Source organism: Babylonia areolata, chromosome 6, assembly GCF_041734735.1.
Source record: "Babylonia areolata isolate BAREFJ2019XMU chromosome 6, ASM4173473v1, whole genome shotgun sequence".
Taxonomy (NCBI): domain Eukaryota; kingdom Metazoa; phylum Mollusca; class Gastropoda; order Neogastropoda; family Buccinidae; genus Babylonia; species Babylonia areolata.
In genome coordinates this window covers 10,840,846-10,855,845 of record NC_134881.1, presented here as the reverse complement: position 1 = coordinate 10,855,845, position 15,000 = coordinate 10,840,846, and the positions used below count along the sequence as shown (strand labels likewise).

The window sequence follows — 15,000 nt, the reverse complement described above, 5'->3', positions numbered from 1 at the left end:
CTGTCTTTGTGACAGGGGGGATACGATACGTTTTCAGTAGACATATGATCAAATAAACAAACAAATAAAATGTTGATCAATATTCTCAACACACGCATCATGAACACAAATACAGAAAACGAGTCAAATATAATACAGCTGATGCACATCTGTCAGCTCGACCATTCATTATAGATGAGCATTCTTACATACACATACACACATACATGCGTATTATCAAATCACAATGCAATAACTTATCAAATAATTGTTGTTGTTTTTTTCTGAGATTGAATGATGAGTCACATCGTAATCTCGTGAGATAGTTTTGTTTTTGTTTTCATATTTGGGGCCTTCTAACTACCGTTTATAATTTTCTTTCTGAAATCCCAAGCTTCATAAATATATTTGGACAATGATTTTATTATATCTTCATCATTTGACCTAAGCAACATTGTCATTTCTTCATTTTTTAAAATTTTTTACCACATCTATTTCAAAAAGAGTACATTTTCTTTTACGAATAAACTCATAAGACTTACAATGGAACACAAAATGGTTTTCATCATCAATAGCTGAATTACATTTTGGATAGGGAGACTGAGTTGATGTGTCAGTTTCAAACCATCTTTTATTGGCATTAAAGCCAGGTGTTCTAAGTCTGGCTAGGTTTGTTCTGTGCCACTTGTTTGATATTCTGATAATAATAAAGTTTTTGTTTTTCATATACTTTTGAATTAAAAGAACTAACTGTATTTTTCTGTGCATTCCATTTGTGAATGCCAGTTTTGTTTGTAAGAAGCAATCAGTCTGTCTTTAAGTTCATAAATAAATTCATTTTGTATTTGTATTTCATTTTATCACAACAGGTTTTTCTGTGTGAAATTCGGGCTGTTCTCCCCAGAGAGAGCGCGTCGCTACACTACAGCGCCACCCTTTTTTTCTTTTTTTTTCCCTGCGTGCAGTTTTATTTGTTTTTCCTATCGAAGTGGATTTTTCTACAGAATTTTGCCAGGAACAACCCTTTTGTTGTCGTGGGTTCTTTTACGTGCGCTAAGTGCTGCACACGGGACCTCGGTTTATCGTCTCATCCGAATGACAAGCGTCCACACCACCACTCAAGGTCTAGTGGAAGGGAAGAAAATATCGGCGACTGAACCGTGATTTGAACCAGCGCGCTCAGATTCTCTCGCTTCCTATGCGGACGCGTTACCTCTAGGCCATCACTCCACATCCCCTACATTTCATACCCTACACCCTGGCACAGCCACACAGTTCCCAATCCATTTTCTATTAATGCCTTCTTTACAAAGTATACCCAGTTTTGCTTCCCTGCTTCCTCTTTTATCAACATCATTTCATAAGCTTGTCTACATAGCCACGATATTGGTAAACGTGTTACCTTAATCCAGTATTCAATACATTTTACAAATGCTCTTAATTAAATGTAGTGGGTATCTGCCTGTCTCCCCATATGAATTTTTATTTGATGAATGATTTAAGTGGAACACTATGGGAATGCTTAAATTGATAGCAACTGTGTGTACTTTTTCCATTGTCATTATTGTTATTGAGGCCCTAATCTCCTAACCCGTAAGTCAACATAGGCTGTATCTGGGTATAAAATGATTTTCAAAATATACAAAGACCAATGCAGTTTAACTTTCGAAGCGATCTGAATATTTCTGTGATACCCTTCTTCAACAAGAATCAAACTAAGAGAGAGAGAGAGAGAACTCAGAACTCAAAAAAAAGTTTTTATTCAAGGATTACTCAAACGAGAGAGAAAGAGAGAGAGAGAGAGAGAGAGAGAGAGAGAGAGAGAGAGAGAGAGAGAGAGAGAGAGAAAGAGAGACAGACAGACAGACAGACAGACAGACTGACAAACAGACAGACAGACAGACACAGAAAGAGACAGAGAGGGGGTGAGGAAGATGAGGGGAGGCGGGAGTGTGGGGGTGGGGTGGGCGGAGCATGGAAGGGGGGTCTCTGAACCTGATTAAATGTTGCACGATAATTCTATTTAAAATAACATGAATTGGAATAGCACATGAATGAATAACAATGAAGTAAAATACGCACCCAATGCGTAAAGCAAAAAAAAAAAAAGAAGAAAAAAAAAAGAAAGCAAATTAAACAACACTACGTGGCTGGAGGAGCGTAGAACAATACAGGAAAAGTTTCAATGAGGAACACAAAAGGAAAAGGAAAACGAAATGACTCAAAACGTAGCCTACATTTTACCGTAGCTGAACAAAACATGATTTGTGCTTCGAGTAATACGTAAAACACGTAAAACGTATTTGTCGTCCGATGTACAATCGGAATGATGATGATGATGATGATGATGATGGTTAGTAATTGCTGCTGTTGCCGCAGCTGTTGCTTTTACTTTGTTGTTACTGATGATAATGATGATAATGACGGTAGTGGTAATGATGTTTTTTTTAATCGCTTTTTTTCTTCTTTTGAATTTCCTCATTAGGTGCAGCAGACAACATTGCATTGAATTTCGGATAACAATTATTGTCTGCAATGGTACATTGGGATCTTTGTTATTTCGTTTTTATTTCAGTTTCGTTCACTAGAATTCGTTCAGACAACATTGCATTGAATTTCGGATATTAATTATTATCGGCAATGGTACATTGGGATCTTTGTTATTTCATTTTTATTTCAGTTTCGTTCACTATAATTCATTTCAGTTTATGCCGATTTATTTATTTATTTATTTATTTATTTATTTATTTTTCCAGATGCGCTGTTCCGGGATTTCCCCAAGACTCCTGGCAACTTCAGAGCTCCGCGCACGCGCATTTGGTGAACGTGTCCATCCCCTTGGACCCGACTCTCGTCGACAAGGGCGGCTACTCTCAGTGCCAAGTTTATTTCCATGACAACATCACCATGGAAACCGAACTGCGGGCCTGCTCCAGCTTTGTGTACGATCCCTCGACCTACGCTTCTTCCATAGTTACCAAGGTGAGAGAGAGAGAACGAACGAACGAACGAAAATTTATTTTTCCAGGGTATTGAGATAAGCATAATGACAAGAATGCTTTTATCCACCCAGCCCTGAGGTACAAAATTAAATAAGTAAATGAAAAAAGAAAAAGAAACGCACAAGAATAAAGAGAGAGAGAGATAGAAAGAGAGAGAGCGAGAGAGAGAGAGAGAGCACTTACCACTGAACACTGAAATGTTTAATGTCATTATATAACTCTAGTGACACAATAGGTACAACTCAGAACAAAAATGGTGATGCAAAAAAACAGATAAAATAAAAGGAAAAACATAATTGAAGCAAAAATAAACTACTAAGGGATAAACGACACTTTGGTACTTTGTCATTTGTTAAAAGGTCCATGTGGCACACTGCCTCCTGCCCCCCCCCCCCCCCAGTCATTCGTCTCCAAGGTTTGAACAGTACACAGGAAACAAAGTACATATAATCCATATAATGATTATCTAAGCATGTGACATCGACACAGAAAATATGTATAAAATATATAGAGAGAGACTTGGACCCTTGAATATTTTATTGTCATTGCCTGATGAAGGTCTGGTAATATTTCAACTGGTGTGGCCTGGTGTGTTTAAACTGGAGGGACCTGGTACTTTTGAGTGGTAGGAACCAGCATGTTTCAATAGGCCCTGGTTATACCCAATTGGACCTGGTCGTTTTTGATTATGTGGGACACAATAATATGTTTCAGTAGGGCCTGGTAATTTTAACAGGTGGGACCTGGTCGTTTTTTTATTGGGTGGGACCTGGTATGTTTTTAGTGGGACCTGGTGTGTTTCAGTGGGCCGGGTCGTTTTTGATTGGGTGGTACTTATGTTTCAGTAGGGCCAGGTAATTTTTAACTGATGTGGCCTGGTGTGTTTAAACTGGCGGGACCTGGTACTTTTGAATGGTGGGAGCTGGTATGTTTTCAGTTGGCCCTGGCGTAATTAAGTGGGATCTGGTCGTTCTTCATTGGGTGGGACCTAATATGTTTCAGTAGGGCCTGGCAATTTTTAACTGGTGGAACCAGGCGTCTTTTTATAGGTGGGACGACCTGGTAGTTTTGAGTGATGGGGACTGGTATGTTTCAGTGGGCCCTAGTGTGTTGCAGTGGGACCTGGTCGTTTTTGATTATGTGGGACCCAATAATGTATTTCAGTCGGGCCTGGTAATTTTTAACTGCTGGAACCTGGTGTGTTTTAACTAGTGGGCCCTGGTGGTTTTTGATTGGGTGGGACTTGGTATGATTTCAATGGGACCTGGTGTGTTTCAGTGGGACCTGGTCGTTTTTGATTGGGTGGGACCTAATATGTTTCAGCAGGGCCAGGTAATTTTTAATTGATGTGGCCTGGTGTGTTTAAACCGGTGGGACCTGGTAGTTTTTGAGTGGTGGGAACTGGTAAGTTTCGGTAGGCCCTCATGTGTTCAAATGGGACCTGGTCGTTCTTGACTGGGTGGAACCTAGTATGTTTCAGTAGGGCCAGGTAATTTTTAACTGATGTGACCTGGTGTGTTTAAACTGGTGGGACCTGGTAGTTTTTGAGTGGTGGGACCTGATATGTTTTCTGTGGTGGGCCCTGGTGTGTTCAAATTGGACTTTGTCTTGTTCTTGATTGGGTGGCACCAAATCTGTTTCAGTACATCCTCGATTTTTTTTTTTTTATTGGGGTGACCTGGTGTTTTAAACTGGAGGGACCTGGTACTTTTGAGTGGTGGGAACTTGTATGTTTCAGTGGGCCCTGGTGTGTGTCAGTGGGACCAGGACCTTGTCTTTTTTTGATTTGATGGGACCTGGTATGGTTTCATTTGGCCCTGGTAGATTTTTGATTGAGTGGGACCCGGTATGTTTTCATTGGGCCCTGGTGCGTTTCAGTGGGCTAAAGTAATGTTTGATTGGGTGGGACCTGGTATGTTCTCAGTGGGACCTTGTGGCTTTTAACTGGGTGGAACCTGTCAGTTTTGAGTGGTTGGAACTAGTACGTTTCAGTGGGCCCTGGTGTGTTTTCAGTGGGACCTGGTGTGCGAGAAGAAGCTGTACCGCTCCCACACCCGCATGATTCTGATGGGGGGTCTTCTGGTCGGGGCCCTGACCACGGGCATCATCGCTGATATGTGGGTACATCACGTGTGTGTCACGTGTGTGTGTGTGTGTGTGTGTGTGTGTGTGTGTGTGTGTGTGTGTGTGTCTGTGTCTGTGTGACTGTGTGTGTGTGTGTGTGTGTGTGTGTGTGTTGGGGAAGATGTGTTGCGAGGGGGCGTGGGGGGGGGGGGGGGGGGGCTCCGATGATAATGACGACGATGATAACGATAACGATGACGATAATGTCCTCCTCCCGCTTCCCCCCCCCCCCCCCCCTCCCCTAAATATTCAGTGTGGGCCGGAATTTGGCCCTGATGGGGAAGGTGGTGGTGACAGTGACGGTGATTATGATGATGATGATAACGAGAATGACGACGACAACGATGACGATAACGATGATGTCCACCTACCCCCCTCTTATCCAGCGTGGGTTAGAAACTGGCCCTCATGGGGATGGTTGTGGTGACAGTGACGATGACAACGATGACGATAACGACGGCAACGGTATGACAACAATAACGGCAATGATGCCCTCTTCTCCCCCCCCACGCCCATCCCCCTCCACCTCCTCTAATTCAGCGTGATTCGGAAGTTGGGCCTGATGGCCATTGTGGTGACAGTGATGATGATGATGATGACGATAACGACGACAACGATAATGATAATATCCTCCTCCCCCCCCCCTCCGCCCCCTCATCTAAGACAGCGTGATTCGGAAGTTGGGCCTGATGGCCATGGTGGTGACAGTGATGATGATGATGACGATAACGACGACAACGATAACGATACTATCCTCCTCCCCGCTCCCACCCGCCACCCCTACCCCCTTATCTAAGACAGCATGGGTCGGAAGTTCGCCCTGATGTCAGTTGTGGTGATGATGATGATGATGATGACGATAACGACGACAACGATAACGATAATATCCTCCTCTCCCATCCCACCCGCCACCTCCCGCCACGCCCCCTCCCCTCATCTAAGACAGCGTGGGTCGGAAGTTGGTCCTGATGGCAATTGTGGAGATAGTGATGATGATGATGATGATGATGACGATAACGACGACAACGATAACGATAATATCCTCCTCTCCCCTCCCACCCGCCACCTCCCGCCACGCCCCCTCCCCTCATCTAAGACAGCGTGGGTCGGAAGTTGGTCCTGATGGCAATTGTGGAGATAGTGATGATGATGATGATGATGACGATAACGACAACGATAACGATAATATCCTCCTCTCCCATCCCACCCGCCACCCCCCCCCCCCCCGCCCCCTCATCTAAGACAGCGTGATTCGGAAGTTGGGCCTGATGGCCATTGTGGTGACAGTGATGATGATGATGATGACGATAACGACGACAACGATAACGATAATATCCTCCTCCCCCCTCCCACCCGCCAGCCCCACCCCCTGATCTAAGACAGCATGGGTCGGAAGTTCGCCCTGATGGCCATGGTGGAGATAGTGATGATGATGATGATGATGATGATGATGACGATAACGACGACAACGATAACGATAATATCCTCCTCTCCCCTCCCACCCGCCACCTCCCGCCACGCCCCCTCCCCTCATCTAAGACAGCGTGGGTCGGAAGTTGGTCCTGATGGCAATTGTGGAGATAGTGATGATGATGATGATGATGATGACGATAACGACGACAACGATAACGATAATATCCTCCTCTCCCCTCCCACCCGCCACCTCCCGCCACGCCCCCTCCCCTCATCTAAGACAGCGTGGGTCGGAAGTTGGTCCTGATGGCAATTGTGGAGATAGTGATGATGATGATGATGATGATGACGATAACGACGACAACGATAACGATAATATCCTCCTCTCCCCTCCCACCCGCCACCTCCCGCCACGCCCCCTCCCCTCATCTAAGACAGCGTGGGTCGGAAGTTGGTCCTGATGGCAATTGTGGAGATAGTGATGATGATGATGATGATGATGACGATAACGACAACGATAACGATAATATCCTCCTCTCCCATCCCCCCCGCCACCCCCCCCCCCCCCCGCCCCCTCATCTAAGACAGCGTGATTCGGAAGTTGGGCCTGATGGCCATTGTGGTGACAGTGATGATGATGATGATGATGACGATAACGACGACAACGATAACGATAATATCCTCCTCCCCCCTCCCACCCGCCAGCCCCACCCCCTGATCTAAGACAGCATGGGTCGGAAGTTCGCCCTGATGGCCATGGTGGAGATAGTGATGATGATGATGATGATGATGATGATGACGATAACGACGACAACGATAACGATAATATCCTCCTCTCCCCTCCCACCCGCCACCTCCCGCCACGCCCCCTCCCCTCATCTAAGACAGCGTGGGTCGGAAGTTGGTCCTGATGGCAATTGTGGAGATAGTGATGATGATGATGATGATGATGACGATAACGACGACAACGATAACGATAATATCCTCCTCTCCCCTCCCACCCGCCACCTCCCGCCACGCCCCCTCCCCTCATCTAAGACAGCGTGGGTCAGAAGTTGGTCCTGATGGCAATTGTGGAGATAGTGATGATGATGATGATGATGATGACGATAACGACGACAACGATAACGATAATATCCTCCTCTCCCCTCCCACCCGCCACCTCCCGCCACGCCCCCTCCCCTCATCTAAGACAGCGTGGGTCGGAAGTTGGTCCTGATGGCAATTGTGGAGATAGTGATGATGATGATGATGATGATGACGATAACGACAACGATAACGATAATATCCTCCTCTCCCATCCCACCCGCCACCCCCCCCCCCCCCCCCCCCCGCCCCCTCATCTAAGACAGCGTGATTCGGAAGTTGGGCCTGATGGCCATTGTGGTGACAGTGATGATGATGATGATGACGATAACGACGACAACGATAACGATAATATCCTCCTCCCCCCTCCCACCCGCCAGCCCCACCCCCTGATCTAAGACAGCATGGGTCGGAAGTTCGCCCTGATGGCCATGGTGGAGATAGTGATGATGATGATGATGATGATGATGATGACGATAACGACGACAACGATAACGATAATATCCTCCTCTCCCCTCCCACCCGCCACCTCCCGCCACGCCCCCTCCCCTCATCTAAGACAGCGTGGGTCGGAAGTTGGCCCTGATGGGCATGGTGGAGATAGTGATGATGATGATGATGATGATGATGATGATGATGATGATAACGACGACAACGATAACGATAATATCCTCCTCTCCCCTCCCACCCGCCACCACCCGCCACGCCCCCTCCCCCACATCTAAGACAGCGTGGGTCGGAAGTTGGCCCTGATGGGCATGGTGGAGATAGTGATGATGATGATGATGATGATGATGATGATGATGACGATAACGACGACAACGATAACGATAATATCCTCCTCCCCCCCTCCCACCCGCCACCCCCACCCCCTTATCTAAGACAGCATGGGTCGGACGTTGGCCCTGATGGGCATGGTGGAGATAGTGATGATGATGATGATGATGACGATAACGACGACAATGATAACGATAATATCCCCCTCCCCCCTCCCACCGCCACCTCCCCCCCCCCCGCCCCCACTCATCTAAACAGCGTGGGTCGGAAGTTGGTCCTGATGGCAATTGTGGAGATAGTGATGATGATGATGATGACGATAACGACAACAATAACGATAATATCCTCCTCCCCCCCCTCCCACCCGCCACCCCCACCCTCTTATCTAAGACAGCATGGGTCGGAAGTTGGCCCTGATGGGCATGGTGGAGATAGTGATGATGATGATGATGATGATAACGACGACAACGATAACGATAATATCCTCCTCCCCCCCTCCCACCCGCCACCCCCACCCCCTTATCAAAGCTAAGACAGCATGGGTCGGAAGTTGGCCCTGATGGGCATGGTGGAGATAGTGATGATGATGATGATGATGATGACGATAACGACAACGATAACGATAATATCCTCCTCCCCCCCTCCCACCCGCTACCCCCCACCCCCTTATCTAAGACAGCATGGGTCGGAAGTTGGCCCTGATGGGCATGGTGGAGATAGTGATGATGATGATGATGATGACGATAACGACGTCAATGATAACGATAATATCCCCCTCCCCCCCTCCCACCCGCCACCTCCCCCCCCCCCCCCTCATCTAAGACAGCATGGGTCGGAAGTTGGCCCTGATGGGCATGGTGGAGATAGTGATGATGATGATGATGATGATAACGACGACAACGATAACGATAATATCCTCCTCCCCCCCTCCCACCCGCCACCCCCACCCCCTTATCAAAGCTAAGACAGCATGGGTCGGAAGTTGGCCCTGATGGGCATGGTGGAGATAGTGATGATGATGATGATGATGATGACGATAACGACAACGATAACGATAATATCCTCCTCCCCCCCTCCCACCCGCTACCCCCACCCCCTTATCTAAGACAGCATGGGTCGGAAGTTGGCCCTGATGGGCATGGTGGAGATAGTGATGATGATGATGATGATGACGATAACGACGTCAATGATAACGATAATATCCCCCTCCCCCCTCCCACCCGCCACCTCCCCCCCCCCCCCTCATCTAAGACAGCATGGGTCGGAAGTTGGCCCTGATGGGCATGGTGGAGATAGTGATGATGATGATGATGATGATGACGATAACGACAACGATAACGATAATATCCTCCTCCCCCCCTCCCACCCGCCACCCCCACCCCCTTATCTAAGACAGCATGGGTCGGAAGTTGGCCCTGATGGGCATGGTGGAGATAGTGATGATGATGATGATGATGATGACGATAACGACGACAATGATAACGATAATATCCCCCTCCCCCCTCCCACCCGCCACCTCCCCCACCCCCCCACTCATGTAAACAGCGTGGGTCGGAAGTTGGCCCTGATGGCAATTGTGGAGATAGTGATGATGATGATGATGATGATGATAACGACGACAACGATAACGATAATATCCTCCCTCCCCCCTCCCCCCTCCCACCCTCACCCCCCTCTCTTCCTCCCTCACCCCCTGTCATCTAATCCAGCGTGGGCCGGAAGCTGGCCCTGATGGGCATGGTGGCCCTCCAGGCAGCGTCCAGCATCGCCGTGTCCTGGGCCCCGACCTTTGTCGTCTACGTCGTCCTCCGCTTCGTCACTGGCTTCACCATCTCCGGCCTCTTCCTCGTTGTCTTCGTGCTGGGTAATTGTTTTTCAATTATAAAAAAAAAAAAAAAAATCATTGGTGGGAGGGGGATTATATCTATTTGTAGTTGGTGGGATGGTTGGTGGGTCATACTTATTTGTGGTTGGTGGGGAGTGGATGTGTTATACCTATGCGTGGTTGCCGAGGGGGAGTGGGGGGGTGGGGGTGGGCGGGGGGTTAGGGGGGTGTTACCTATTTGTGGTTGGTCGTGGGGGGTTGGGAGGTGGGGGGAGGGGGGTGTAGGGAGGGCGGGGGTTTATACCTATTCGTGGTTGGTGAGGGTGGGTGTGTGTGGGGGGTATACCTATTTATGGTTGAGGTGTGTGTGTGTGTGTGTGTGTGTGTTTGTGTGGTGGGTGTGGGGTATACCTATTAGTGGTTGGGGGGTTGGGGGGGTAGGGGTGGACGGATGGGTTATGCCTGTTTGTGGTTAGTTGGGGTGGCGGGGGGTTATACTTATTTGTGGTTGGTGGTGGTCGTGGTTTTTTGTTTTTTTTCCTGTTTGTGGTTGGTGGGGGTGGTGGGGGGTTTATACCTATTCGTGGTTGGTGGGGTGGGGGTGCGGGTGGGGGTTTACTTATTTGTGGTTGGTGGTGGTGGTGGTGGTGGTGGGGGGTTACACCTACTTGTGGTTGGTGGTGATGGTGGTGGGGAGGGGGGTATCTATTTGTGGTTGGTGGTGGTGGTGGTGTGCGGGGCTGGGGGGGTTACCTATTTGTGGTAGGTGGGGGGTGGGGGGGGTACTATTGTGGTTGTTGGTGGTGGCGGGTTATGCTAACAATAACTGTAGCAGACATCGATCTGATCGGCCCAGAGAAACGCATGTTAGTTGGGTGCTATGCTATGCTATGCTAACAACTCTCTTCTCTCTGTAGCAGACATTGATCTGATCGGCCTAGAGAAACGCATGTTCGTGGGGTGCTATGCTGTGCTATGCTATGCTATGCTGTGTTAACAACAACTCTCTCCCCCCCTGTTTGTGGCATGGAGCCTGTTAAAGTGGGGTGCTGTGCTATGCTATACTATGCTAACACAAACTTTCTCTTCCCTCTGTAGTAGACATGGATCTGATCGGTCAAGAGAAATGCATGTTTGTGGTCTGCTATGCTATGCTATGCTATGCTATGCTATGCTAACAACCATTTTCACCCCCACCCCCCTTCCGTTGCAGGCAAGGAGCTGGTGGGTTCAGCGAAGCGCATGTTCGTGGACTGATATTCTGTGCTGTGCTGTGCTATGCTATGCTATGCTATGCTATGCTATGCTATGCTATGCTATGCTAACGACAGCTCGCCCCCACTAACAACTCTCCCCACCCACCCCATCCCCGTTCCACTCTGCCTCCCTCCCCTTCATCTACCCCCCTTCATCCCCACCGCCTTGCGGGCATGGATCTGGTAGGCCCAGAGAAACGCATATTCGTTTGGTGCTATGCTATGCCTAGCTATACTGTGCCACACCATGCCATACCATGCTATGCTATGCTAACAACAACCCTCTCTCACCACTGTCACAGGCATGGAGCTGGTGGGCCCAGAGAAACGCATGTTCGTGGGATGCTATGCTATGCTATGCTATGCTATGCCATGCTATGCCATGCTATGTTATGCTAACAACAACCCTCTTTCCCCTCTGTCACAGGCATGGAGCTGTTGGGCCAAGAAGAACACATGTTCTGGGGATGCTATGCTATGCTATGCTATGCTATGCTCTGCTTCTGCTATGCTATGCTAACAACCACCCTCCCTTCCCTCTGTCACAGGCATGGAGTTGGTGGGCCCAGAGAAACGCATGTTCGCGGGATGCTATGCTATGCTATGCTATGCTGTGTTATGGCTACAACAACCCTCTCTCTCCTGTCACAGGCATGGAGCTGTTGGGCCCAGAGGAACGAATGTTCTGGGGATGCTATGCTATGCTATGCTATGCTATGCTATGCTATGCTATGCTATGCTATGCTATGCTAATAACAACCCTCCCTCCCCTCTGTCACAGGCATGGAATTGGTGGGTCCAGAGAAACGCATGTTCGTGGGATGCTATGCTATGCTATGCTATGCTTCTGCTATGCTATGCTATGCTAACAACAAACCTCTCTCCCCTCTGTCACAGGCATGGAGTTGGTGGGCCCAGAGAAACGCATGTTTGTGGGGATCGTGGTGGAGATGTTCTGGTCTATGGGGGTGATGATCCTGGGAGGGATCGCCTACGTCGTGAGGGACTGGGACAAGCTGCAGATGGTAGTGTCCTTCCCCGTGCTGCTGATGCTGAGCTACTGGTGGTGAGATTTGTTTGCTGGTGTTGTGTTTGTACTTGTGTTTGTATTTCTTTTTATCACAACAGATTTCTCTGTGTGAAATTCGGGCTGCTCTCCCCAGGGAGAACGCGTTGCTACACACTACAGCGCCCACCTTTTTTTTGCGTTTTTTTTCCTGCGTGCAGTTTTATTTGTTTTTCCTATCGAAGTGGATTTTTCTACAGAATTTTGCCAGAAACAACCCTTTTGTTGCCGTGGGTTCTTTTACGTGCACTAAGTTCATGCTGCACACGGGACCTCGGTTTATCGTCTCATCCGAATGACTAGCGTCCACACCACCACTCAAGGTCTAGTGGAGGGGGAGAAAATATTGGCGGCTGAGCCTTGATTCGAACCAGCGTGCTCAGATTCTCTCGCTTCCTAGGTGGACACGTTAACTCTAGGCTATCATTCCACTGGGTGGAGGTGGTGGCTGTTTTTTTTTTGGGGGGGTGTCCTTCCGCATGATGGTGAATGTCGTTGTGGTTGTCGTTGTTGTTGTTGTTTTGGTGCTGATGCTGATGCTGATGCTGATGCTGAGCTACTGGTGGTGAGGTTGTTGTTGCTGTGGTTGTGGCTGGTGTTGTGGTGATCGTTGTTGTTGTGGCTGGTGTTGTGGCTGTTGTGGTGGTGATTGTCGTTGTTGTAGTGTAGTGGTTATGGTTGTTGTGGTGGTGATTCCTGTTGTGATAGTGGTGATTGTTGTTGTGGTTGTGGTGCTAATGCTGAGCTACTGATGGTGAGATTGTTGTTGTTGTGGTTGTTGTTGTTGTTGTTGTAGTGGTTGTTATGGTTGTTGTGGTGGTGATTCATGTTGTGATAGTGGTGATTGTTGTTGTGGTTGTGGTGGTGGTGATGGTTGTTTTGGGGTTGGGAGTAGGGGCGTGGGGGGAGTATCGTTTCCTGTGCTGCTGATGCTGAGCTACTGGTGGGGTGAGATTTTCGTTGTTGTTGTGGTTGCTGTTGTTGTTGTTGTGGTGGTGGTGGTGGTGGTGGTTGTGGTGGTTGTTGTGTTGGTGGTGGTAGTGATTGTTGTCATTGTTGTGGTGGTGGTGGTGGTAGTGGTTGTTGTGGTGGTGGTGGTAGTGGTTGTTGTTGTGGTGGTGGTGGTAGTGGTTGTTTTTGTGGTGGTGGTGGTGGTGGTGTTGGTGGATGTGGTTGTTGTTGTTGTGATGGCGGTGGTGGTTGTCATTGTGGTTGTTGCTGTTGTGGTTGTTGTGGTGGCATTTTGGGGGGGGTGGGGGTGGGTGGGAGGGGTCTGGTCTTGTCCTTCCTCATGGTTCTGATGTTAAGGTGCTTGTGATAAGCTTTTCGTTGTTGTAGTGGTTGTTGTGGAGGTCGTTGTTGTTGTTTTTGTTGTGGTGGTTGTTATTGTTGTGGTTGTGGTTGTGGTGGTGGTGATTGTTGTTGTTGTGGTTGATTGCGGTGGTGGTGGTGGTGGTTTTTGGGGGAGGGGGCGTGAGGGTGGTGGTGGTTTTGGGGGGAGGGGGGCGTGGGGGTTAGGAAGAAGACAAGGTGCAGATGGTCGTGTCGTTTCCTGTGCAGCTGATGCTGAGCTACTGGTGACGATGTTTGTGTTGTTGTGGAGATGACGGCAGTGGTTGTTGTAGTGGTTGTTCTGGTGATTTTGTTGTGGTGGTGGTTGTTGTTGTGGTGGTAGTAGTGGTGGCTGTTTTTTTTTGTTGTTTTTTTTGGGGGGGGGGTGGGGGGGGGGGGTGGTGGTGGTCGCGTTCTTCCTCGTGGTACTGATGATGAGCTACTGGTGATAAGCTTCTTGTTGTTGTTGATGATGTGGTTGTGGTGGTGATGCTGGTGGTTTGGGGGGATGTGGGGGTAGGGAGACAAACTGCAGATTGTCGTGTCCTTCCCTATGGTGCTGATGCTGAGCTGCTGGTGGTGAAATTTTCGTTCTTGTTGTGATGGTTGTGGTGGTGGTTGTTATGATCGTGGTTGTTGTGGTCATGGTGAATGTTGTCGTCGTTGTGGCTGGAGTTGTTGAGGATGGTGTTGTGGTTGTTGTGGTGGTTGCTGTTGTGGTGGTTGTTGTGGTAATGGTGGTGGTTGTGGATGTTGTTGTGGTTGCTGTTTTTATGGTTGTTGTTGTTGTTGTAGTGGTGGTGTTTGTTTGTTTTTTTGGGGGCTTTTTTTGGTTTGTTTTGTTTTGTTTTTGTTTTTGTATTGTTGTGGATGGGCATACAAACTGTAGATGGTCGTGTCGTTTTCCTGTGCTGTTGATACTGAGCTACTGGTGGTAAAAATTTCGGTGTTTTTTCTCTCTTTTTTTTCATTTCTGTTTTTTATTTATTTATTTATTTTTATATTCATTATCTATTAATTTTACAATTGGGGCTGTTTTTATTTTACTGTCTGTTCACGTAAGTATTAGCAGCAGAAGTAGTAGTAGTAGTTGTGTGTGTCTGATTCCCGAGTATCATCATCATCACCACTAGTAGTAGT

The 15,000-nt window shown here is 48.1% G+C and overlaps 1 protein-coding gene across 1 annotated transcript in view; it reads left to right on the top strand.

Moving 5' to 3' along the window:
* Positions 1–15,000, top strand: part of LOC143282728 (organic cation transporter protein-like) — a 33,841-nt gene that overhangs the window by 10,731 nt on the left and 8,110 nt on the right. Inside the window, exons 3-6 of the mRNA XM_076588456.1 lie at positions 2,736–2,961; positions 4,995–5,098; positions 10,091–10,245; positions 12,360–12,528. Coding sequence (XP_076444571.1) covers positions 2,736–2,961; positions 4,995–5,098; positions 10,091–10,245; positions 12,360–12,528 — 654 coding nt within the window. The remainder of the gene's footprint in view (positions 1–2,735; positions 2,962–4,994; positions 5,099–10,090; positions 10,246–12,359; positions 12,529–15,000) is intronic.